Genomic DNA, 26,900 nt, shown 5'->3' on the forward strand with positions numbered 1-26,900 from the left:
GCTCCCCTTGACCATACAGAGGCCAAAAGCGGTTGTATGTTTCGACCGCAGGAACAATTACTTGCTCTGTTTGGCTGTTGTTGTTAGTAGGCGGTGAGGGAGATTCAAGCTTTGGCTGCTTTACTCTTGGAGGTGGACAACCTTTCTCAGCAGATCTTGGTCGCTTGCCATGACCCATTTGTCACTGTCTCACTGACTACGGAGGTTAAAAGTAGAGATAAACGGAGTTAAAAAGGGAACTTATCTTTTGTGGACACAACTCCTCTGCTGCTCCTCCTCCACTGCTCAACCTAACCCAGTCTTCAAGGCGGCGTTTCTAATCAGCAGCAGGCTTTCTCAGCAAAAGGTTTGAATATCCTTGTTAGTACGTATATTGGCCACGACTGGCCAACAGTAGAGATAAAACGGTTAAAACTTCTAACAGAGGTAAAATAATTAAGAGTCTAATAAAAACAACTATAAAAACGGCTATAAAAGGCTGTAAAAGGCTGTAAAAGGTTTGTAATCCAGAGGGTTCACGGAGGAGAAGTTGTTACAGCCGCCATCTTGGACCAATCCCGCTGACAGCTTCAAGGAGCCACAGGTGAGAGCTGAGTGCAGGGTGGGGGCCAAAGGTGGACCAACCACCCTAGAAGGAGCACAAAGTGCCCCTTACCAGAGGTACTATTCCTCCCTAACACCCCATGCACCCCAACAAGACACAATTCCAGCTGGAAGCAAAAGTCTTCCAGCTGAAACAGTTTCTCCTGCAGTACAAACAACAGAACCAGAACCATTTAAGGGGTGCCACTCCTCTGCCTAAAGCACATCATGTGACTTTCTCAGCTTCATGCCTTCAAAAAAATGTAAAGTTATACTCTGTCATATATATAATATAAACACAATCCTTATTGTATCTGGCTTTCCCAGGATAGTAGCAAGCATATTGGACAAGAGCCAGTGATATACCACTGACGGGAATTCTTGCAGTGGGACAATTCTGCAAACTCTTGTACAAGAGCTAGTGAAAGACTCTGTGCAATACAGACAAGCTCACATTTTGCAATGTTTCGCAGGACCTTCAGACATGACCTTGTGCTTGTAGACTTTATCAATGGCTTATGCTAAAAACAAGAACAGCAACAACTGGATTTCAGTTGTCTAGTCTCTTGTAAGGATCATGTGTAAAGTCTGGAACTGCCCTTCTCTTTATGGCTTCCTCCAGCACCTCTGAACCCAACCCACTGTCAGCAGTATCAGACTGGAAATGAGAGCAGATACTCCAATACTCTGGTTTCTCTTCAGATCGTATAAATCTTTCACCTTTTACTAAGGATTTCCATGGAGAGCAGATACTCCAAGCATATATTAATACACAGCAAATAACTAAAAGCTCAAACGTTGTTCTGGGCTGCTCAGCAAATTGACTACCAGTGAGGTTAGACAGCTCTGTTGTAGACCTAGCTAGAGAGACCAAGGTCAAGAGCAATGTTGAGCTAAGCCGAAAAATGCTTGTCTTGAGGTGATGCAAATGCATGGTGTAGAAAGCTTTGGATCAAAGGCTGGCAGCCTCTGGATAACAGAATACAGACTGTGCATGTTAGACTTGTCAATAAATGTGCCAAGGTGAAAAGAACCTCCCGACTCCTGTGATCTTCTCTGGAGTCTGAGATGTGGAATGGAACAGTTGCCGGGGGCAACAGTCCTGGCCTTGGCAACAGTTGCATCAGTACAAATGCACTTTAATATGTTTATTAAGCTAATACAATCAGTGAAAATAGACAGGCATTATGGTGCTAAATTCATAACTCTTCAAGTTGCCTAGCAACAAGGTGTTGGGTATACGTTCCATATCCTCTCTCTCGCTCTCCCTTTCAAATGTTTCAAAAAGCAACTAAAAGGATCCCCCCTTTTTTTTAATGTTACCCTTGGTTTATGAGCAATAAAGTACTAAAATACTGGTGCACTTGTTTTGTGAATCACATGCTGTTAAAGAAGCAAGGGCCTGTTTACCTTTAGAAGCGGTATAATATTGAAAGCACATATTTATCTTGGTTGGAAACTTTGAGGTGAAATCTTTCCTTGCAAGCTACTCTCAAGGTCAATAGCTTCTAACCTTGACCGTTATCATTTTAAATATTTAACTATGTATGCCAGCATAAAATAGTAAAGAGACAAACAAAAGATTCATGAATGAAAATATGTGAATGAATAAAATATTGTGAAAAGAAAATGGTTGAGAATGTCAGTCTCTGAACCTGCAAGAGAATGCTGGTAGAATTCTGAACCCAACGAACAAATGGGGGGAAATGCTTGCTTTTAATTAATTGCCCCACCCGCTTTGTGAGATAGCCAAGTTCCTTCCCTCCTCTTGGAAAAGTGGAACATGTAACATGCAGAATCTTCACTGCATATCTGCTAGCAGAACCAAATTTACAAGATATTGGCCTGATTCCAAACCATGTCTATGCAGGGCCACAGAGAATACACTCTGCATGTACAGGGTATATGGATTCACAGAATGTTTCTCCTGCTAGATTTGCAGTAGGCAGAAGGTATTTTGAGATCTCCTGGAAGACCTCCAGTAGCTGAGGTACATTTGACATTTGTCGGAAATTTCTGAACACATTGGCAATGGGAACACTGCTGCTTCCAATAGGCTACTTGTGGGAAAAACTAGGAGAGGATTTAAAATATAAAAAATAAAACTGTATTTTCATTTCTGGTACTGAAAACAAATTCTTGTATAAAAAGGTAAGGGTAAAGGGACCCCTGACCGTTAGGTTGAGTCGTGACAGACTCTGGGGTTGCGGCGCTCATCTCACTTTACTGGCCGAGGGAGCTGGCGTAGTTTCTGGGTCATGTGGCCAGCATGACTAAGCCGCTTCTGGAGAACCAGAGCAGCGCCCAGAAACGCCATTTACCTTCCCACCAAAGCGGTACCTATTTATCTACTTGCACTTTGATGTGCTTGCACTTTGACATTCGCAGGAGCAGGGACTGAGCAACGGGAGCTCATCCCGTCACGGGGATTTTTTTTTTTTTAATAAATTTTTATTGGGTTTTACACAGTTTTTATAAACACTCACAATACACATCAACAAAACATAAAATACACATATAAAAACAAAACATGTATAATTTCCAAGCCCTTATTTCTTAACCTCTTTTCCTGACTTCCCCATCCCTCCCCTTCTTGTATCCCTATTTCCATAGTTAGTTTAGCAAGTTCTTACTAGATTGACTTATATACTTAACTTTATAAACTTATATATACTTAACTTATAAATTCATAAATTTGGCTTACATACTTACACCTTCTTACCCCCTTTTCTAAGGTTGACCCCAGTTCCTTTCCACAAGATTCCCAATTTTTATATTGTTTTTATGTTATTTACAAACCAAATAGCAATAAAAAAGAAACAGAAAAAACAATTTATAATTTTACGCCCTTTAAATTCCAAAATTCCCCCCCCTCTCCCGGGTTTGATCCCACAAACTGCCCATTAATCCAATCTCATCCTGGATCCCTCACGTCGGAGGCTCTTAAGTCTCTCTCAGGCCCTCTCTGCCGGTTTTGTTGATAGTCTTTTATGTTGAACACCATGTCACGAAGAAGCTCATTCCCAAAAGGATCAATATTTCTTCCAACCAGGCCTCCATATTCAAAGATGGAACCCAAATCATATTCCACATTTCTTTTAAATCCAAATGTCCCAAATGGACAGCTTGTGCAAGTTTGTAACCCATAAATCTTCCAATCTCCCTGTAGGGAGATCTCTAGCATCTTCCTTCTCCACTTCAAACCGAATTTTAATCATCCAAATCTTATTTTCCTTGCAATCCATTTTTAGAGGTTTCTGGTTGTTCTTTTTCTCCAAAAAAAATTCAGCTCCTCCTTCTCGCCCCTCTGGAACAACATCTTTCTCTTCTTGTTCAGCTGCAAGATTTTCTTTAGTTAAATCCGTGGTACAGTCAACAAGTTTGTTTACATTGAAACTCAAGGTCTTTACTTCTGAAGCCAAAGCTTCGCTCTGTTCCTGTAACTTTCCCACGGAAAGAAATATTCTCTCTAGCTCAGGCAGTACTTTTCCATCTGCAGCCATTGTAATGTCACCGAACCCCTCTAGAGGGATTCTGGTTACTTAGTCTTCTTTCTCCAACAATCAAGTTACTTTGTTCTTTCTTCTTGTTTACAACAATTTAAAGCCAAATGTAGCAAAAAAAAAAAAAACCCCAGCAAAGATAGGAAAAAACAGATATTTCCGACTTTGACAGCTTGTTTGACAGCTGTCAAATTCCTTATGTCTCCAGCCAATTCCCTCACGGTTCACTCCCGGGTCCCGGGGGGTTGTAATTCTTCTGGTACAATACTTATATGTCCAAATTGTGAAATTAATAACTTTCAATCACGAAGATAGAAGAAATAGTCTCTCGACCTTAATTATACAATTCTTGCTTTAAATTAACTACAATGCTGGGGGGGCGGACTTCCTTTTGACACCTCCCCCGGTCGTTCCAAATTTTAAAAGAAAGAGAGAATTTTTCGTTCTAGTTTCCGTTTTACTCACGGGTTACTTCTTTACAGTCCAAATTTCAGGAAGAAAGTCAGCGCTCTTTGGCCATGGCTTGCGGCCTCGCTCCGTAGAAGTGGCGATCTACTCTCAGCACCGCGCCACTCTCCGTCCCCCGCTCCAAAGCCTTTAAAAAGGCTTCTTCGCGAGTTGGGGGGGCGCAAATGGTGCCCACCGAGTCACCAAGTCCACAGGCTTCCGCGCCTGTGGTTTTTGAGGGTCCCCGCATCGCCGGCGCGGCAGGACCCGTCGTCCACGGAGCCGACTCCCTCCGGAGCTCGGAGGGAATCCGCCATTAGCCTTTCGCGCTAACCCGGAAGTCCACCCGTCACGGGGATTTGAACCACCGACCTTCTGATCGGCAAGTCCTAGGTTCTGTGGTTTAACTCACAGTGCCACCCACGTCCCTAAATTCTTGTATAGAGCTGAACAAATGTTCAGAGGCAACTTATGTCTAACATGTCTATTTCCCTAAGACACAATTGTGTACCTCATTCCACTTGTTGGTGGACTTCAGGATCCAAGTAAAAAAAGCAAAAAGTAAACAACTTCCTGACAACTTCCTACCCCTATACTAGATGGCATCGAGAAACATCAAGAACTGGCAGGATGACAGGGAGGAGGAAGAGGATCCTGACAAGGGGTGTAGCTGGGGCTGGGACACAGGGGATGGGGAAGGAAGTACTCACAGGGTGACAGATGATGGTGAGGGGATGGGAGTCAGTACACAGGAACCAGAGCAGCAGGACCCATCACCAGAGCCAGAAGAGCCCCTGGCTCTGAGGTGTAGGAAGCAGCAGGAGGGGTGCTGTAGGAGGCTGAGACAGGCAAGGGCCCGCAGCCCAGCTCCCTAACTGGCCAGGTGGGTCTCACTAGCTCTGGGAGAAGTGTGATTCCTCAGCTGGAGTAGGCTTAGAATAGGCGAAGGTTGCATGCCTCATCAAGCCCAGGTGCTGCAATCAGCATGCAAAGTACAAAAGGGAAGCAGAGCAGAGGTGCTGTGTCTGTTCAACTGCCCATGGTGGTGGACCTTAGTTGTGATGCTCCTGGACCTCTATGGGGCTGTGCTTCAGGTTTGATTCTAGATTGTATTCTGACTTTTGGATTTCAGACTTGGCCTACCTGGGCTATGTTTCCTGTCCTTTGGACCTTGGAATTTGGACTTTGGATTTTGCTTGCATGGATTGGCCCTTGTGCTTTGAACCTTGGACTTGACATGCTGACTTACTGCCAAGTAAGCCAGGGGTTCAGGACACTTGTTCATCTTTACAGACCTCTGGCAAGGTACAGATGCAGGTGTTGAGTACATTCCAAATCACATTCTCTGTTTGCTTGTGTTGTTTGCTAAGCCCATCAGTTTTGATCAATGCATCTCATGAACTGAGGATCAAACTACGCAAGAAGTGGAGGATCTCTGATAATATCTGCCAGAGTTTTCTTTAAAATTAAAAATCAACCACAATGGCCAAGTTTCAGTGTTATGCTGAGGAATGGTCTAGCATGGTGTTGAATGGAAGCATTTCCTGGATTTTGCTTCCATTTCCCCTCAAACTTGGCTTTGTAATTTCATTCAAAATGACAAAGTGCGTTTCATATTAATGATAGTTTGTTTGATAGTTCGTTTGATAGTTTGTTTGAAATAAGCCAATTTGAAAATAGAAGACAAAGAAGCGTGTAAGCCTGAGGCTTGTTTAAGTTATGCTAAACTATAGTTTAGTGTGGACATGGCCTGCCTATGTATATGCTTATGTTATATGGACTGTGGTCTCTGTACTAAAGGAGGATTAGCCACATATGCCAATTTCCTGATCCAATTTGCTTATGCCTCTGAAGCTGTCATGTGACCCACTGGAGAAAATACCCAATATGTCAAATAGCTACTTTGCTTAAAGGAATAAAAGTGGGTGCCGATCTGTGTAACTTCCATTGCAATAAGTTATTTGATCATTTGAGAACAGGATTCTGACTATGTCAGCAGGATGTCTACTGAGACAGTTTTACTAGATACAAAGTAATTTGTACCTACAAAGTAATGACTACGGTTTACCAGCTTCCATTTAAAAACAATGCAGGAATCTGAGAATAACCAGAGCTCAAAGTGGGAGAGGATGCCATTCTATTATTTTTTCAGGTGGCCACAACTAAGTCCTAATATCCCACTTGCTTTTTCCCTCAAGTCATTTGAAACCATCCTACTTCAGGCACTTCAAGGTAGAACATCACATGGGAACTCAAGATCCTTTTGGCTAACGTGTTTTTAATAGAAGAGAAAGGGGGAAAGAAGAAAGGGTGGTCAAAGGGTGCTTTACATTAGTATGGTGCACAAAGGGCAGTTCTTTGAAGGGAAGATGAAAGCTAGCAACTAGGTTATTCATTATGAAATAATCAACTGGGAATAATAGGCTTTGCCTGCTGATCAGTGGACTACCTAAATTACTCCAGGCATGCAAAGCTATAGAATCTATGGCATGGGTGTAATGATGGTGATTACATTGGGCTGTTAATCTGGGGGCTGGGGAGGGAATCTACCTGTGCCTTAAAATTGTATTCTTTTTGCTACATTTCCATTTAAACCTATATTTTTAACTCAAAGCTCCCATTTACTACTTATCCTTTTGGGTGGATGTAGCTCTGATCCATGTCTCTTGTGTGTGGATGTGGTGTGGCTGTAGCTCTTTTTTAAAAAAATAATAATAATGAAATGTCAAGAGCTCCAATCACACCTCTCCACATCTTGCCTAGTTTGGATCTATCACTGCTTGTGGTTCCTGCAACACACCACCTCAACATGCAAGAATTCTGCCAGACACATGCAGAGATCCTCATCAGCAGGCAAAATAAAGTGGAAAGGAAAGGGCTCTCTTGGGAAGTTTGATACCCACTGGACTGGACGACCACTCCAATGGTTTGCAGCTCAGTGATTCTGTGAAGAAAGCTATACTCTCTGAGGTTACTATCAATATAAGGTTGTTGACATGGGGTGCTGTGGGTCTGAACCCCTGAAGCAATGTGTTCTTATACTTGCATTTTCGAACAGGAAGCCAGTTGGTAATGCATTTCTAAATATGCATTTAATAGAGGGGTAAGCAAATATTTCTATAAAAATATTTGCAATCCCCGCCCCCCAGGGAGTGTATTTCAACAGTATGATTAGTTACCTTTTTTGTTCTACACTTGAGAGAGTGCACACTGTTTTGCTCTGTGCCATTGTTGCATGACATTCCATTTGGCACACAGTTTATTTTTAGGTACAAGACTATCAAAGTGTTCTTTTTTTCCCTTTGTGGGTCTGTCAGTGCTCTTGAACAAGGAGTAATATTACCACAAGAACTTTGCCGAAACAAAGAAGTCATCTTGAACAAATGGGGAACTATAAATCTAGACCAACTCAAACTTGCACTGGTAATTAATCTTGCTTCTTTTTAAAGGAAATATATTGTAAATGATTCATGAAGAAATCTTCTCTAATTTACTGTGAAGTTCAAGTGAAAGGTGTTTTGTTGTCAGTAATCTAACTGAAAAATATTATGACTGAAATCAGACTTGCTTTTAGATTGAAATCAAGGCTACAGAAAAATAAGCAAACTTCTTCAATTATTGTTGTGTGTTGTGTACATATATATTTGTGGGTTTCCTGAAAAGAACCTATTCCTTCATTCTACTCTCTCAAGACAGGATAGCAAATAATATTAAGAACTACCGGTAAATATCAACAATTAACCTTGTCTACTTTTGTGCGTTTATATTAAAATGTTTTTCTTAATGTTCTAAACAATGTGTAAAAATAAAATCCATCCACCCAGCTCAGGTTATTATGTAATAGCACAGAATGACCTGGAGAAGGAAATAAAGCTGAAATTCTATTTTAAATGTATTTAAAGCCAAGATTCCTTCTAAACCTTCATGTTGTTGTTTTTCCTTTTAGATGAATGGAAGAAAAAAGTGAGTGAATCATATGCTATAATCATTGAAAGATTAGAAGATGACCTCTTAATCAAAGAAAAGGAGTTTGCAGAATTAAAGCATGTCTTCAGGTAAATTATCTACCAGCATTGTTTATCCATCTATTTAAGAACAACAACAAAGCAAATCTGTCTAGTACTATGTTTGGGGATACATACTTGGCATCCTGATAACTGCTGTGTGTTTGAGACTGCCATATTAGTTTCACAAATCTGTATGGCCTGATTTGCATATTATGCAAATTCTTGATGGTTTATGCACATGTTCAAGTTTGTGTGGAAAATATACGTGTGTGTGTGTGTGTGTGTGTGTGTGAAATTGCATCTTCATGACAGTAAATAGAGCACAAGGGTTCAGTATGCAGTTGAACACTGGGTTTGGACTAGGGAGGGGCTTGCAGAAGCAATTTAGCTAGGTTGACCTTTTGCTATGCCCCGAGGGGTGGTTTTCTTTGGGTGCGTGGGGAGAATCCATATCAGTCACTGACACTAAGTGACTAGATGGGACAGGGAGTGGTGATAATTCTGTATCAGCATTTTTATGCACTATCCAACAACTCTGGAGCTTAAGATACGCTCTTGTCTATGGTTTAAAAGAGTGGGAAGGGGGAGGGGTGACTGTACTTGCAGAGAGACCAGGTGTCATGGTGCATCTGCAGCAGCACAACCAGATGCCTTCATCTGCCCCAGTTGCAAAAAAAAACAAGCCTCTCTCTTATTGGTGTCTATAGCCCAGCAGGTGCTGCAACCTTCTAACAGCTTGACTTCACCCCACAATGGTGCACTCCTTTATTGTCTCCTGGATGCCAACAAGCACTTAAAGCCTTCAGTGGAAAGGGTGCAGAACATTACAACCAGTGCTGGGGGGACGCAGGGTGAATCTAAGTTTGGCCTCATTGAGGGGCAGTATTTCAATAATAGGAAAATGAGAGTACCCATAAACATTTTTTAAGGAATAAAGCACTGATTACAACCCTGGAGTTTCTCTTGCTGCTCCCTTCCTAGTTTCAGGAGCTTTGGTCCATAGCAGAAGCCAACTATGTTCCCCGGTCTCTCAGTACAGCTTCTCCCAAAAAAGAAGGCAAAGCTAAACAGTTTGGAGCAATCACATTTCATAAAATCAAAACTGTAGAGTTGCAAGGGTCCCCAAAAGTCATCTAGTCCAACCCCTTGCAATGCAGGAATCTCAGCTCAAGCATCCATGAGAGATGGTCATCTAACCTCTGCTTAAGAGCCTCCAAGGAAGAAGAGTCCACCACCTCTCATGGGAGTCCATTCCACTGTCTAACAGCTCTTACTGTCAGAAAGTTCCTCCTGATGTTTCGTCGAAATCTTTCTTGTAACCTGTAGCCATTGGTTCGAGTCCTACCCTCCAGAGCAGGAGAAAACAAGCTTGCTCCATCTTCCACGTGACAGCCCTTGAGATATTTGAAGATGGCTATGATATCTCCTCTCAGTCTCCTCTTTTCCAGGCTAAACATTCCCAGCTCCTTCAACCGTTCCTCATAAGGCTTGACTTCCAGACCCTTTATCACTTGTTGCTCTCTTCTGCACACGTTCCAACTTGTCAATATCCTTCCTAAATTGTGGTACCCAAAATTGAACATAGTGTTCCAGGTGTGGTCTGACCAAGGCAGAATGGAGTGGTATTATTACTTCCCTTGATATGAATGCTGTACTTCTGTTTGCTCTCTTGTCCATTGCATCCATTCTCAACGTAAAAGGTGGCAACCATACTTTCAGACCTTTTAAAAGTATTCCAGCATGCACAAAAAAGTTTTCTCCTCTGCCAAGATTAAAAATGAGATGTGCTGTAGCCCAGAAACTGATAGGTAAGCAATAAGAGCAGACAGAAGTAGTAGTAGTATTTTTGAGCTGAGAATTTTAAGGCATTCCAGGATAAAAATATCACAAAATATGCAAACTTGCCCACAAGCTGTAGGTTGACATCAACCATATTCGCACAACTGATTTTCTGTGTTGGTTACATGAATGTAATTATGCAGATTGGCTGTTCCACCCAGCTTTCCTCCTTGCTTCATCTGGCCATTGATGCTGAACAATTGCCCTCACCCACTCTGACAGCAATAGCGGAAAAAAATTCCCAAGCCTCAGTGGGATGAAAATCACTCACTGCAAATCTTGTTACTATCTTTTCTTAATTACAGTGCAGCTTTTCAGATTACACTGCAGAATACTCAGAGGAATAGTAAGAGGCTCATTGAAGACAAAAGGAGACAGGTTTTTAGAAACATACCTGACCTATTGCCAAAGAGGTAATATTCAAAAAACTATATGCAAGTAAAAAAAGAAGGGGGGAAAAGATTATTCTAAATTCCTTTTTTTAAAAAATTCTCCTTCCTCCTAAAGTATTTCCGGCACACTGCAAGCAGCAGCAATTTTCTAAGTCGACTTTACAATGCATTTTCAAGCCTGCTGGTAAAAGCTTGCTAATTATTGCTCCTTTCCCATAACATTATAGCCCTGCAACTTGAGAGAAAGAGGTCTGGGGAAAGCATCTGGTCAAATTACCTGTAATATAATAATGTGCATTGTGTATTTATTTTTAGTTGTTGAGGAAGTTGGCAAAGCTCAGTTTACATATCTATTGCCAGTTTTTCTAACTATTTTTATTAATGAATTCTCTTTTGCTTCTCTGACATACAGTGGTAGAAAGGAGGTCAGCAAGCATAGTTAATGAATCATAAAACTGCAGATTCTGTAACTTTTATTTTTTAGTATACCCTGCATTTTCCCCAAAAGATGTTTGCATCAGGTGCAAATGCCACATATCATTTTTTAATGAGGCAGTATGGCTATTTATCCTGTTTAAGGGACATAGTATTAGAAATACATTGGCAACAATGGCTTCATTTTAATTATTCACTTCATCCACACATGTCCTTATGAAATCATCAGGTTGTACTAAAATCTACCATGGCATACCAAAAAGTGTAGGAAAAATGAAAAATATACATTGCGTTTTGCAGTAAGTGATATTCAGTGGCTGGAGAGTTTGACATGCTCACGTTTGCAATGCAATTAGTACAGAAAGTGTAAAAAAAAAGTGGGAGAAAATTGCATTTCTCTCTAAGGATTGCTGTGGCTTAAAATGAAACTCTTTTTAATTGCATGTATGAAAAACGGAAATGCTGTACTTCAGGTTAATGGCAACTCATAATGGAAAGCCTGCAAATGATTCTAAATGTGGATTAACAAAATTCAAATCCTACCATTTCAGAAACAAAGCTCATAAATAATGGTTTGAAATTCCATTCATTTTATTTTAAATCATTTTTATGTTTGTATTGCTCTGCAATAACTCGGGAGACCAGGTTACTTGAAAGACCACCTGCCCCTCTATAGACCACCTATGTGATTTCTCTCTCTCAAGGAGAGCATTCAAACATATGTTTCCCCCCCCCAGTGGTCTGCGCACAGTGTGGCACTGTGTATTAGTGATACAATCCTGGAGAACTATAACATGTGTGTAGATGTGCAGTATTGTAGGTGTTGAATTGTTTCTGTTGAACTATACATGGCAGGGGTAGGTAATCCCAGGCCATACTGTGTGTGTGTGTGTGTGAGAGAGAGAGAGAGAGAGAGAGAGAGAGAGAGGGAGGGAGAGAGAGAGAGAGAGAGAGAGAGAGAGAGGGAGGGAGAGAGAGAGAGAGAGAGAGAGAGAGAGAGAGAGAGAGAGAGGAGAGAGAGAAAATGTGGTCCTCTTGGCTTTTCCATCTGGTCATTTGGACTTTAAATGGCCAGGGAGTGGACCCAAGGGAAGCCTTCCTGTTCTGTCAGCTCCACCCAGCCCATGTCCAAGCCTGCACCCCAATTTGCAAATTCCAGGTGCAGGCTAGGATCCAGCTCCTGATAGGCAGCCCAGGCCTTACGGCCATGTCTTCTACTCATAGAGGACCTGAGATTCCCACTTTGGGGCCTTAGAAGGGCCTCCACCATCCTGCAATGCCATCACACCAAAAGGGTGAGCGGATTTCCTGTCCATGATGGAGGGCAAGAACTTGGACACGGTGCATGTGGATATGGGAGCAGGGGTGCATTTCTCTGCCCTCTCACTCTCGGACATTTCCTATGTTTAGTGGAGGAGCTTGTACTCTTGTTCGCTTGGACATGAGTAGGACCCTCCATACAATTTGGGATGATCGCATGAAGCATTCCACTCGCACTGAAATGAACATGAGTAAATGCCCAAGGCATGTCTTTTCTGCTCAACACAAGGAAGGTCATGGATTGTATATTGATGGGATAGTTCAGTCAATAGACTATGACACTCAGGGTCATGGCTTCAAGCCTCATGTTGGGCAAGAAGATTCCTGCATTGCAGACAGTTGACTACATGGCCCTTGTGGTCCCTTTCAACTCTACAGTTCTACGACTCTATGAGTCTATGTACAGTGGGATGCACCAGGACTTTGCTGGTGGGGCTTACAAGGGTGATCTTGCAACTCCACCCCACCCACCAGTGATGGCTTAGGCTTTGAATATTCAGATCTTTACAAGAAAGTGGTGGGGGCAGAGATGGAAGAAGCTTTATGTGAAAGACCCATGAGTGGAAGTGCATGGGAAAGTAGCCAAAGAATGCACCATTTGAATGATCTATTGTTCAGAAAGGTGGTGAGGCGAAGGGATAGTTGGGAGAGATGGAACAGGGATGGCTTATTATACTTCGTGGGGTGGAAGGAGAGGATCCCTCAAAGAACAGGAACAAACCAAATTATTTCACCTGGGCTGTTTTGACAGGAAGACCCTCATATAGATTATGAACCATTCAGGAACAGGAGCCCCCTTCGCTTGCAAACAGTGAGCAATGAAACCCTATACATGTCTAGGGTTCTATTGAGCTCAATGAGGCCTACTGCCAGGTCAATGGGCATAGGATTGCAGCCTAACCTGATATATAAAACTTGGTATTGCCCTTTGCAGCTGGATCTCTGATTCTGAAATGGTACAGATTAGGTTAGAAACCTTGCCCATTATAATATCATAATTATGAAGTTTCTTCTTTTCCTTTAGAAATTTCTCCAATAAAAAGGGGGGGGGAGAGAGAGATGCTAAAAGATGAAAACTCTGATAAACTCTAAAATCTTTCCCCCCCAGCTCCGATGAAGCCTTCAGCAAAGTTAATTTAAATTACCGTACAGAAAATGGGCTGTCTCTTCTGCATTTGTGTTGTATTTGTGATGGTAAGTGTTTCAGCTAAGATGCTTTAGAACCCTCTTATTGGCGCATTTAATGATTTTACTTTTTAATAAACCACAGGAACGTTATTACTTTTTAATCTGTTTGCCGCCTTGGTACTTTTCTTGTTGAATCTCATGTAGGCATCAGGTGGAATGTTATAAACAATAACAACAAAGTGGTTTAAATTTTGATTGGATTTAATCTCAGGCTTAGGATATTGCATAATTGTCACTATTTCACCCTAAAGTAGGGAGGGCACTTTTTTAATCTAAGGAAGAATTTCTTTTTATTTTTGTAAATTCCTCATTATTCAGTTCATCAGGAATTGATCATGGTTATAACTAAATGTGCTGGAAGTGAAAAATCAGTTGTTTGGAGCATGCTGCTGCTCAGATAATATAAAAAAAATGGGTCCTTAGAAATTGTAATCAGCAAATAATGAGATGGTAGATATTACAAAATAAACATTCTTGAGGAGTATCATCCTGAAAAAGCCATTTGTTTATGTTTATGGCACATTGCATTTTTTGTATGGTGTGATAAATAGGAGTGTCCAACTGACTTCTGAGTGGGACTTCTGAGAAAAGTTGCATAGAGTTGCAATGTAACTTTCCCACAGCAGGCATTAATACCTGTTGAAGTGTTTTGTTTTATTTTTGCAAACTAATTCACCATCTATTTTTATTTTACAATTGCCTCCATTTCCAATATTTATTATGCAGGTAACAAATCACATATTAGGACTCTTATGCTGAAAGGCCTGCGCCCATCCAGGTTGACAAGAAATGGGTTTACTGCTCTGCATTTAGCAGCTTACAAGGTAAATTGAATTCTAAGTAAGTAATTGCATTAGCAGTCTTGCTCTTTTTCTGCCTTTCAGCCGCCCCCTCTCCAGCAGTTGGGCTTTGGCAGCAAGGCAGGTGCCAAGAGCACTAGAAATAAAGTTGTCTCAGTTCCTTGAGTGCTTGGCTTACTGCCATAGCAGCGCTGGGGAGTGGGCAGAAGGGGGTCTCCCTTCTCGTTCTCCCTCCTGATGTTTTTGAAACTGCAGTGGCTGAGTGGGATAGGGTTGAAGGGAAGGGAGAGGAATTGATTAAAATCTGAACTGAGAAAGAACTTTGGGGTAGAGGGTAACACTTACTTCATACTGGAAGCCAGCATTATCAGCTGCCAGAATTTGTAACCTGAGTTTGTAACTTAAAAAAATGTTGTCACCTCTCTTCATAACTGACACAATTGAAACGCATGCATTTTGCATCTGAGTATTTGAATCTAAAATGTATTGTAAAAAGTGGCCTTGAATGAGACTTGTCCTCTGGTTTAATTTTTCTTCATTGGAAATTGTCTGATATGTCTGATAAAGACTCTCCTCCCTGAAAGAGAGGGGAGTGGTTGTGGGCGGGAGCCTGAACACCGCCCCTAGCAGGGGGCGTAGCCCAGCCCCCTGCCTCCTGCTCACCTGGCTGGCGCTCACGCCCCCCCGGTGGCCGTCCAACCAGGTGCCGTGGGGGGGCGTGTCCAGCAGCCTTGATGCTGCAGCGTCAGCCTCTCCCCGGCCTCATTTCTCTTCGTCGTCCTGTGCGAGTCACCCACCCTCCACTCCCATTGAGTTAGGGCTTAGGTCATTGGCCTTGCTATGGACCTTAGGTTGGTCGCCCCGGTTGCACGGGGGGCCTGGTAGGAGTTTTTCCATTTGGCATTAGGCTTTTTGGTTTTTTCGCCTACCTCGTAGCAATCGTCACAACTTTTGTGGTATTGGTGGGTAGGTTAGGCATTGGAATAATGTGCTGTGGTGTGTCGAAGTGCTAGGTGTGGCCATCACCTATGCCTTCAATGTTTAGGGGTATTCCGTTAAAGGAATCTGGCGGTCGTGTATTCTGTCCGATGCCTGCTTGGCGGGAGGCCATGTCACGACCCTCGGTGACAGCAGGGGTGAGCCTTTAGTTGGATTAGCATCAACAGGTGATGAACCTCTGGTGAATAAACCCACTTGTTTCGCGATCCAATGCCTAAGCCAATACCTTTTCATTGCTGTAATCAATAAAGTTGTGGCCTTTTCTAGCCCATTAACCTTATATCACGTGTCCCTGTGTCTTCTTTTCACGTCGCGGTGGTCGGGTCTGAGTATTTGAATCTAAAATGTATTGTAAAAAGTGGCCTTGAATGAGACTTGTCCTCTGGTTTAATTTTTCTTCATTGGAAATTGTCTGATATGTCTGATAACTGAGAGATATACAATCACTTTCAATAGGGCAGCTATTTTATTCATTTATTTGTATTTTGACCCCATGATATGAAAACTCATGGCAAGTTATATATTACAGATTAAGCAATAGGTTTCATTTACAGAACCCAGCATTCTTAAGGGAGATATTTGATACTGATTACCGTATTTTCCGCTCTATAAAATGCACCAGACCGTAAGACACACCTAGTTTTTGGAGGAGGAAAACAAGAAAAAAAATATTCTGAATCTCAGAAGCCAGAACAGCAAGAGGGATCGTTGCACAGTGAAATCAGCAATCCCTCTTGCTGTTCTGGCTTCTGGGATAACTGTGCAGCCTGCATTCGCTCCATTAAGACACACACACATTTCCCCTTACTTTTTAAGAGGGAAAAAGTGAGCAAAAAATATGGTAGTTCTTTCTTGCTGTATTTCATTGAGACTCTTTTGCTCCTACACTCAGAAGGATTTTGTTCATAAAGTACAGCTGGGGGGGGGGAATGTGAACAGAACTGTACTCTGCAAAGCACTATCTTTGCCCCTGAGCTGCAACCCCTTTTAATTATGTTTCTCTAAATAATAACTTTGCTTTCTACATTTCAGGACAATGCAGAACTTTTAACTGCCTTGTTGCACAGTGGAGCTGACATCCAGCAAGTTGGCTATGGAGCACTTACAGCTCTCCATATTGCTACAATTGCTGGTCACCATGAGGTATATCTTCTCACTTACATGTGTAACTGCAAAAGGGGTTGCGAACTGAGTGCCTAAAGAGGCATTAAAAGTAGGTTTGAAAGAAACATTCTGTTGCAGCCGGTAGAGTAGATTGTGGTGTTTTCTTGGTTGCCGTGTGTATGTGTGGTGACCACAACAGTTTCTCCATGTCCCCAAAGTTTGGCAAGCTCTGTACTACGATAGTTAGGTAGTAAGTAAAGGTAAAGGTACCCCTGCCCGTACGGGCCAGTCTTGACAGACTCTGGGGTTGTGCGCCCATCTCACTTAAGAGGCCAGGGGCCAGCGCTGTCCGGAGACACTTCCGGGTCACGTGGCCAGCGTGACATCGCTGCTCTGGCGAGCCAGAGCCGCACACGGAAACGCCGTTTACCTTCCCGCTGGTAAGCGGTCCCTATTTATCTACTTGCACCCGGAGGTGCTTTCGAACTGCTAGGTTGGCAGGCGCTGGGACCGAGCAGCGGGAGCGCACCCCGCCGCAGGGATTCGAACCGCCGACCTTTCGATCGGCCAGCCCTAGGCGCTGAGGCTTTAACCCACAGCGCCACCTGCGTCCCATAGTTAACAGTTAGGTAGTAGGTCAAAGGTAAAACAGGCATGAAAGTTATTTCTGGAGAGGCTGAAAGAAGAAGAAAACCTGCCAGTAGCTAAGGTTTATCTTTCAATTATGCGGCACTTCCAAAATGTTGTAGAGGTGTGTTTAAAAAAAGCAAAAAGCAAATCTGAACATTTGGAAATGACAGCTTAAAATCAGTACTACATTCTGATTTCATGCACTGTATAAAAATGTCTTAGAAGTGTTGGGACAAATACTATTATGTGCCTGCTTTTCAGGTCTTTGTATAATGGTCTGCAGTAAGATGAATACAGTTACTGTATAAAAGGTACTATATATTGAAACACATTCTGTGCAGGTTTTTACCATAAAAATCCAAATATTTAATAACATTACAATGTCCTTCAGAATCATATACTGAAAATTAGGGTTCCAAAAATTCGCACCTTATCCATCTGTCTGAAAACTTATTCAACCATTATTTTCCTCACTGCTCATAAAAAAGAAGTTAAATGTTATTAATTCCATAGTTTTCCAAACTCCTGTTAACCAATCATTCATCCTTTGTATTCCGAAACACCTCCTTCAACAGTCAGCTAACACTATTATTTCTGAAGCAACTGAAAGGATTTCAACATTTGCGATGGCAAATAATTTCAGATTGCAGTATACATTATGTTTGCACTGCAGGAAATCGTGATCGGGCTTTATGTGGATTTCCTTTACATCGTTTGACAGTGCATTTCCTTTTGACAATGAACTCCTTCCCATGCCTCAATGTCTGGTAAAAAAACCCTTTAAAAACAAACAAAATGTAACATGCTTATCAGAGTCGCTGATTAGCCTCCTATGTGAATTCGTCCATTCTCCACTTTCCTTAAACTTTGATAAGAGGAGTACTATTGTGCACTTACATAACTGAGGAATTCCAGTATACTGGATGAAGCAGATTATGTGGTAGAAACCCATCTTGACCTACCATAATGATCACCTTCCTTGGCATGGCCTGCAAGGTCCTGGCAGCATCCAGAGCCAGGCTGCCAAAGCACTTGCCATTGAGTCCACTGTTGAATGGGCATGGTCAGGCTCACTGCGGTCAATGCCAGCCTTCTCCCTCTCCATCACTCCTTAGAAGAATAATCTTTCAAAAGCAGAGTGCTGAAAAGAGAAGAGCTTTCCCCAGGTCACTGTCCACATTATCTCCAGTGAGTCTGGGCCCTGCCCTTGATGTACATGTCAAGGACAAGGCCCAAAGGCATTGCTATAAGGAAGAGAATGGAGAGCTGCCTCAGCCAGTACTCCTATTTATAGTGCTGTGCTGAGCTAGTATGGATATTAGGAGCTGCTCTGCTTTAGCTTCAGCTTCCCTGTCTCCCACTGCCTGCTGCTCCAGACTGTCAATCCCCTGGTATGCTTCAAGGGAGGTCCAACCTTACCCAGGGCTCCCGTCAAACCAGTAGCCAACCCTGCACACTGTGAATTGTTCCTACTGCTGTCTTAGATTCCAAGACTTAGAAAACAAGGGGAAAGGATTCAATAAGGAGAACTATGGGCCAAAACTGTGGGGGTGGGCAGATCAAATTAGGCTTGTGTCTGGATTGTGGATGTGTCTGGATCTAATCCTACTTTGGGGTTGGGGAACCAGAGCCCCTCTCAATTAGACGTTCCATCATCAACAACAACAATGAAATTTGTATACTGCCCTATACTCGCAGTTCTCAGGGTGGTTAGCACATTGTGCCTGCAGGTCAGCAGTTAAAATACAAATAAGTACAAATATTATCTTATACTCAGGAATTGGGAAAGGACAGCTGGGTGAGCAAGAAAGTGGCTAGACCTGTGTAAGAATCGGCTGAGTCCTGGGATTACTATGTGAATTCGAGGCACACTCCACCCTGCAGCCTTAGATATATGCATTACATTCTTCTACAAACCTGAGCAGTGAAATTTAAGTCTTTAATCATAGACTCTGCTGTGGTAACGAAATGCCTAATTTGTTCCTAGGCCAGGCACAGTGCAGGTGCAGCAGAAAAGAGGCACACTAAATAGAAATTGCACTGCCAGTGCCTGCAGGGCCCTGAATATCTTGAGTGAAATGTCCTCACAGCCCCACATTGTGGCACAGATGGTAACAAAACAATTGGGTTCATTTCAGAACACCCATCTCTTCACTCCTTTTCAACTAGATCTAAAAACCTGGTCATAGCGAGAGAGGATAATGGTTTCTAGCAAAAGAACATTTTGCCTCAGCTGCACACACCATATTCCTGGTGTACAGCTGTCTCTTCAAGCGCTGCTGTGAAATTGCTACACTCCCTTTCTAGTGGTTCCAAGAGCCTCTGCCCTTCATGTGAGGATACTGAATCTAGATGGATTCTTCTGGAAGAGGAAATCGGAAGCAGCTATAAAACTGCATGGCTGCATCATTATAAGATGGATGCAGCAAATAATTATGCTGTAGGCAAAAGAAAAGAAAAGCCTCACAACACTGAATACCTACTAGAATGTTCTGAAAGACTATGACCTGAGATCTCCTTTAGGAATCCTACCCATCTCTTAAGGTTTCCTAAGTGGATTTCCTGTAAAGCCCTCAGGCTCAACATCTTTTAACTAAAATTTGCTTTTAGTCATGAACCTTTTATCCCCACTGTCAGAGCTGCCTCTAGGTCCCAGCTCACAGAGGACCAACGCTAGGCTGTAGTAATGTACAAAAGTCTTTATTGAAGTTCAGTTTCCATTTCAAAGCCACAGCGTGCAGCCCTACGTCTTAAACCCTAGATCGGCGAAGTCCCGTCTGAGTCTCCTCCCCTATGACACCAGTTTAAGATCCTAGCCCTGCTCCACCTTTTACGCTGCTCTCTCCTCCTCTGGGTCCTCCTGCCCGCTGGGGCATTGCCCTTTCTGGACTCTTCCGACGCTGAGTCGCTTAGCTCCTCCCCCTCCCTCCGGCGGGCTTTAGGACCCGATTCCCAATCCTCATTCTCTGCTGTCCCGCGCTCCTGTACATTTGAACTTGCCTCTCGCGCCAGCCCAGTGACCTTTCTCCTAACCGTTACACTACTTCGGTCACTGCTTCCCTCTTCCGGGACACTGGCCGGATCTGACCTCTCCTCCGTTGTCCGACTTTCTGATGGAGGCGTGGTCAGCCCTGCCTTATCTTCTCTCCCTGGTGGGGAATGCACTGGCCCCGATCCTTGGGACTCTTCCCCCCCACTCTGCTCTGGTGGGGAAGCTGGTCCTGATTTCCAGCTACTGCTCTGGGAGTCCCTGCTGCCCCCTTGCTCCTGGGGCGTTCCCCTTGGGAACCCCCTACCCCTGGCCACTGGCGCCCCCTTCTGTGAATCTTCCGATTCGCTGGAGAGGCTCATGGAATCCCTCGGTCCACTGTCCTCTTCTCCTACGCTCCCCTTGGATTCTTCCCCTTCGCTCTCCATCTCCTCTCTTCCCTGTGCCTCTGCTCCTGAGCCCCTGACACCCACACATACCACTTAGACCTCGTTTCAGTCACTTCACACCCCAGCTCATTTCTTGTTGCCTTGGAAATGCTTTGTTTCAATCTATTTCATTAAAAAAAAAAATCCAAAAGTGTTTAATGCCATGAACAGAATTACTTTTATAATGAAGGGTTCACAGTTGTGCGTTTCTGATTATATTTACATCTACTTGTGTTCATAAATCTTTTGGCTAAATCGTTCAGAAAGAACTCAAAATTACTTGCATGTACAAAAGTAATAAAACTTAAATAAATGGAACATGAAACCTGTTGAATGTGAATAAACCAAGTTTTTAAGATGATTAGCAGAATAAAAATGGCACATTGGAAATTTTAGTCAGTCGGCTAGGAAAGAAAAATTGACCAGGATTCTGGAGCTGGTGCAGATCTTGGGTCTAAATTGGGTCTGCTGGTCAGCAGCAGTGCTAGGTATGTGAGTATCCTCAAAGACCTACTGGCAGGAGGAAGGAAGTTTGGGTTGCATCTTTAATATGTTAACCAGGCTGTTGGGGAGAGAAGAGGGAAATGAGAAAGTGGAGGAAAATAGTGGCTTCAGGACTCTGAAGAGAAGCAGTCCACTCTGAGACATGATGTTGCAGGTTCATAGATGAAGTTGCTCATAGATGAAGTTGAATTAAAAACTGCAGTGTAAATACTTGAGCAAAAGTTTAACTTGACTGTGGGCAGGCAAAAAAAATATTATGCTGTGTGTAATTTCACCTTTGGGTTATGGATCAGAAAATGCTAGAATTGAATGTGTCTGACCTTTGCACAGCTAATGAGTCAAATACGAATAAACCCTTCCAAAATGAAGGGAACTAGCGATCATTATTTTTAAGTCCATTGCTAAAGGCAAAAATAATGAAGATCTGAAATGGTAAAACTAAAAATTGTGAAGCGATGTCAATTTGAGAAAATAGAATAAAAGGTATGAGAGTTAGACATACACACCCAAAACTCAATTAAGTGGATGGTGTTTTTCTGTGGTCTTCCAGTAAGCAACTCCTAATCAAGGGACAAATAAATTTGTGGCATCTGAAGATCATTGCTCAGGTCTATGATTGGGAGAATATTTTAACAGGCTAGATAGCTTTCAAAGGTTCATTTTTTCATGGAAGTTTATTGTCACATGAAGTTTTTCTTAGGGTGTTGGTTTTCACTTTTGAATGTTGCATTCCAAACCTCAGGAGGTACAATGGGCTTTGTTTTGCTTATTAAAAATATACATAATTTCCAATTTTAAACATTTTATTTCATATGTTCTGACTCTTAATATGTTTTAACAAATATAAGTGGCAATGCAACCAACTACCCTGGTATATTTCTTAATGTGTACAATGCCATCGTTACACATGATGTCTTAGAGAGTTTTATGGGCAATATATGTAGAGTAGATATTTTCTCAGCAGCACAATATGGCCTATTTGTGTTACTTAGTTTGCAAGGTCACATGGCCTCTCCAATTATAAACCCTAGACTTGCTTCAAAATCTTTAACAGTAACCCATCATCCTCTCTAGCCAGCCAAGCAACAAGAATTGGGTATTTTATAAGCAGGACAATATTTGCTTTGGGCTTTGTTTTTAAAAGCATGGAAATACAGTGAAAGAAAGAAAATCTGTGCATATATCTGAAGAGCTGCCTTTGCCAGTCTCACACAAGCAAGTACCTTGTCCCTGGCTTTTAAGGTTCTGCTGTTACATATATATATCCTCTTGCTGTATCACAATCTACAATAAATGTGATCTCTGGGAATTGGGGAATGAAGAACTTTATAGTCGGCTGTAAATCATTTTTATTGATGATGTGCAATCTGCTATCTGTGTAGTATCTAGATGGAACTGGGTGAGTGTTAGCTATGTCAGGACCTGGATCTAAATTGCTGTCCAAGGCCACTACAGATTGATCTGTTCCCTGATAATGATTAGAGCTGTGTCTAAGGAAGGAGCTGGGCCTTTAAAGGGAAAAGTTATCATCACAGCTTTTATCTTCTTGTTAGGCCTATTGTTGCTATATTCGCAAATTCACCAGTCAATTTCACCACTCTTCAACTTAGTTTTGTTTGAGTCAGTGTGGCATTAGAGATGGTGTAGCCCATGTATTGTGTATTAATAAGGTTTGTTGCATATTGCCGTCTCCCCAAACATGCCCCAGAATGCACCATTTTAGCTTTCATTACTGGCAGAACAGCAAATAGCTGCAGAGCTTTCCTTGGCCTCACCAGCAGAACTTCAGTCTAGTCCCTCAGTTGCATTCCTGACTAGTGTAGGATTTCTCCCTGTCATATTTTATTACAAGGAAGTAACAAATTCATGCCAGCATCACCAACAAACAAGGTTACACCATTACACGAATGTCACTTATTGTTTTGGTATTGTTCCATTGTTAACTTTTAAACCCTGATTGATGTTTACTTAGTGAAATGATAGGTAAAATGCCTTTGGAATCACAGTAGTCCCTTGAACTTCTGTTGGTAAAGTATTGTTGGGGTATCCCCTTCATTTAAAATATTTGTTTCACCATGACCCTCACACAATCCCAAATCCTGGCCTATTGTATTTTCATTTAACTCCAGTTAATTTCATAGGATTGCTTCATCCTCTTCATCGTCGTGTATTCAGTGATGTGGTACCAGGGGATAAAATCATTCACTGTGTAAGAACCTTATGCTATCATAAATTCAGCAACAGCTGCAGCAGTGACATGTTGGCAGGCTTGGATGAAATAATGAGATGAAACCCATCCAGTTGCATAATTAATATGCTTAGTATTTATTCTTATATTTTATACTAAAACCCTGGCCCTACCAAACAGAATAACAACCTAGAACTAATTATTCTTTCAACATGCACTTCTTATTACAATGAGAAATCATGTCTGCATATCATTAAATATGTGTGTGTTGGTTGGAGTTTACATAATTCTTATCTGAAATTTATGCAATGACTCAGGATTAGGGTGAAGACAGACACAACATTTTAAGTGTGGGGGAGGTTCTTTGTGCATATATTTGTTATCCTACAAATAAGTGCCTCAAAATTCACAGCATTTGTTTTCAGAGCTACTAATGTATGTTCAAGGCTCATCCGCCACTCCTATGTTATGGCTGTCTTTGGCCTTGGAACCTAGGAGGAGTGTGTCCACATGATCACCACCATTAAGAGGTCTACGTAATATGGTATTTTTGATGTCCCAGGTTTACCTTTGTTCTGTTTTCAGCAGAACCAATGTAGTTCAGCAGGGTCTTTTCAGCAGACCCTGAAAAGTCATTGCAAGACAGTACTTGACTATACCGCAAGGGATAAATCTTCATTGGGTTAGATGAACTATGTTGGGTTAGATTAGCATTTTCTCCCCTTACATACCATAGGAATGTTTTTTGTTTTGTTTATTTTTGTGTGTATTGTATGATAACAGAAAACCTAATAGAGAAATTATACAAAAAAGAAGAGACCATTAATAAATGACATCCCACATAAAACAACCCTTTTTTTTGGGGGGGGGGGGGGACACCCAGAATTACTATTTGGATAATGTGGCACAGTGGATTAACTTTGCATTGTCCCTTTTAAGGACAGTCCAGGATCCAGACTGCCTCTCCCCATTTCCCTTTGCAGTATAAGAATTACTGTTGCAGATTTGTGTTTGGAAACACTGCATAATAAACCCATTATGTTACCAAAACTGTATGAAGCCTGAATCAGTAAGTCAGCAATGTTCAACACATGCCCAGTGCCAGTACTCAGGCAGGTTGGGCATTGGTTGAGGGGCTCAGAAGGACCTCTCACTTGCTCAGCCTAGGTGAACTGACACTTACCATCTCCCTGCGGGGCACCTAGGCAGCTGTTTTAGTGGTGGGCAGGTAGTGGTATCACTTTTGAATGGGTGTGGAGCTTGGCTCCCATACATGACAGTCATCTGCCATCTCATTATACCCAAAATTCAGTGGCCTTAGAATAAATCTCTGGTGCCATCCCACCGTTCAACAGATTGTATTTTCTCACTGTAAAATGTGCAGAATTTGAGAATGCAGACAAGAGTATATATGTGGAAATGGAGGAAGTAGTGCTGTAAAAACCAAATAAGGAAGCAAAACTGGAACATTTCCCAAGGTTTAGTTTCCACTAGGAAAATGCTTGGTGGAATACAACGTGAAAATCTTTAGACTTTCTAGGATCTCGTAAGCTGTACAAAGTAGAGGTGATTTGTAGTTAAAACTTTTACAATGTTCTGTAAAAATGCTGCCACATAATAATGCATCCCATTTTTTTGCAGTGATAAAATCATTACTGTTATAGGCATTTAGAGAGTACAGCAGTGAATATCATGAAGCGTATACAAATACGTACATGAACGATACATGCAGCATATAAAAGATATTGTGACCTCCAGGGAAAAGTGCCTGGCTTTACTGACTTATTCAATCACTGTCATGACTGTATCACCTCCAGCTGACTAAAAAACACCAAGGTCATCCAACTCACTTCAAGCAAAAGATCCTCTAGTTCTGTTGAGATTTCCCAGTAGTCATGATCCAGGCTGCTTAGATCTGGGTCAAAAGGCCTACAATGTGAAATCACCTCTACAGCTGCTGGATAGCTCAGCTGTTTTGAGCATGGTGCTGATAATGCCAAGGTTGCAGGTTTGATCCAGCTGCATATTCCTGCATTGCAGCAGGTTGCACTAGCTTATCCTCAGGGTCCCTTCCAACTCTGATTCTGTGTATATCCAGCTTCAGCCTAAGGGCCAAGCAAGGCATTCTTCTAATATTTTTGGAACTGAAAGCCCACCGATGCTTTGCGCTCCCTACCATCAAATCCTGAAGCTGCCTTTGGACAAACGTCACCGTAGAAGAGTTAAGAATCTCTCCATCTCTCAGCGACTACTTATAGAGTATAGCTTCTTCCAAATTTCTGCCAATGACATGCCACGATTGTAAATCAATAAGTGTGATGTGTTTATTCACTGACTTGTGGCTATGATGAGTACTTTGCCATTTGAGAAAGCTCACATTCATTTCTACATAAAACAAGACCAGTAATTGTTTTCCCCTCAACCTTAAGCATTTAACTACTCTTCAGAATATTCCAGCATAACAATTGCCTCTTAGTACAGACTGGATTTTGTTTGACAGTATGGGGATGCCTGCCCAAATATATCTAATTTCAAAAACAGAGTTAAGTGCAGCCTTTCATTGTCAACATCGTGGCAAATAATGAGTTGCCAACTGGAATTCAAGTAGGACAATAAGCATTATGGAACCTATGTGAAGAATCTACATCTGTCAGGCAGAAATATGAATTGCCTGAGCCAACTTTTTCCACCCCTTCCCCCTTCCAATTTGAGCCTTGGATGCATACAAAGCAATTTGACAAAGCGTTTGAAAAGATGCACCAAGGCAACTAAAATGGAAGGCAATATAAAAGAATTATGAAGCTTCAGGGAATGTATTGCTAACATTTGTGTATTTTAAAGCTTTTATATTTACATATTTGTGTATGCAGCTATGCAGAGGCGGAGCTAGCTGCTCTGGCACTCAGAGTGGCACACATGTTGTGCACCCGGGGCTAGCCGCCCACAGGGGTGCCACCCACAGCGAGCAGTGAGCGTCCCGGGGGACACACACACACACACACAGACACACACACATATTTATGGATCTTTATATTTATGGATCTTTAAGAATAAGCATGCTCTGCTGTGTTCTATACCACTGAGTAGAAACGCATCCACAAAAACATCCATGTATTTAACTATACTGGGCACTTGACAATACTGAAGGCATGGCAGCAGAACCGGCTGAATTTTGAAGGCCTCAAGTATATAAGTAGTTCATATTCTTGTTTCTCCATGCCACTGGACGTAATTGCAATTCTGAGGAAACTTACATGCAGGAAAAAACACCACTGAATTTGTGAACTGTCCATAAAACTGCAAGCTTTACTTGCAGGCTTCTCTCTTTTGACATTTACTGCCAATCCTATGTTTTGCAATGAGATCCATTCAGAATCTTTACAACTCATCACCATGATTTCACCTTTGCTAAAGCATAATTAGTGAAGAAGTGTGGGTTCTGCTAATAAATTTTGATTTCTGGATAACTAGACAGATTAATTTGCAACTCCCAGGTTCTGAATAGATCTTTCGATGTACAAGTTTGAGTTCTTTAATTTTTAATT

The 26,900-nt window shown here is 42.0% G+C and overlaps 1 protein-coding gene across 1 annotated transcript in view; it reads left to right on the plus strand.

The window, feature by feature from the left end:
* Positions 1–7,390: 7,390 nt before the first annotated feature.
* Positions 7,391–26,900, plus strand: part of LOC307219355 (serine/threonine-protein kinase TNNI3K) — a 139,914-nt gene continuing 120,404 nt past the window's right edge. The window contains exons 1-6 of the mRNA XM_079982482.1: positions 7,391–7,502; positions 7,850–7,955; positions 8,479–8,587; positions 13,634–13,719; positions 14,440–14,537; positions 16,545–16,655. Coding sequence (XP_079838608.1) covers positions 7,916–7,955; positions 8,479–8,587; positions 13,634–13,719; positions 14,440–14,537; positions 16,545–16,655 — 444 coding nt within the window. The 5' untranslated portion in view covers positions 7,391–7,502; positions 7,850–7,915. The remainder of the gene's footprint in view (positions 7,503–7,849; positions 7,956–8,478; positions 8,588–13,633; positions 13,720–14,439; positions 14,538–16,544; positions 16,656–26,900) is intronic.

The sequence above is a fragment of the Podarcis cretensis genome, assembly GCF_951804945.1.
Source record: "Podarcis cretensis genome assembly, chromosome: 6".
Lineage (NCBI taxonomy): Eukaryota > Metazoa > Chordata > Lepidosauria > Squamata > Lacertidae > Podarcis > Podarcis cretensis.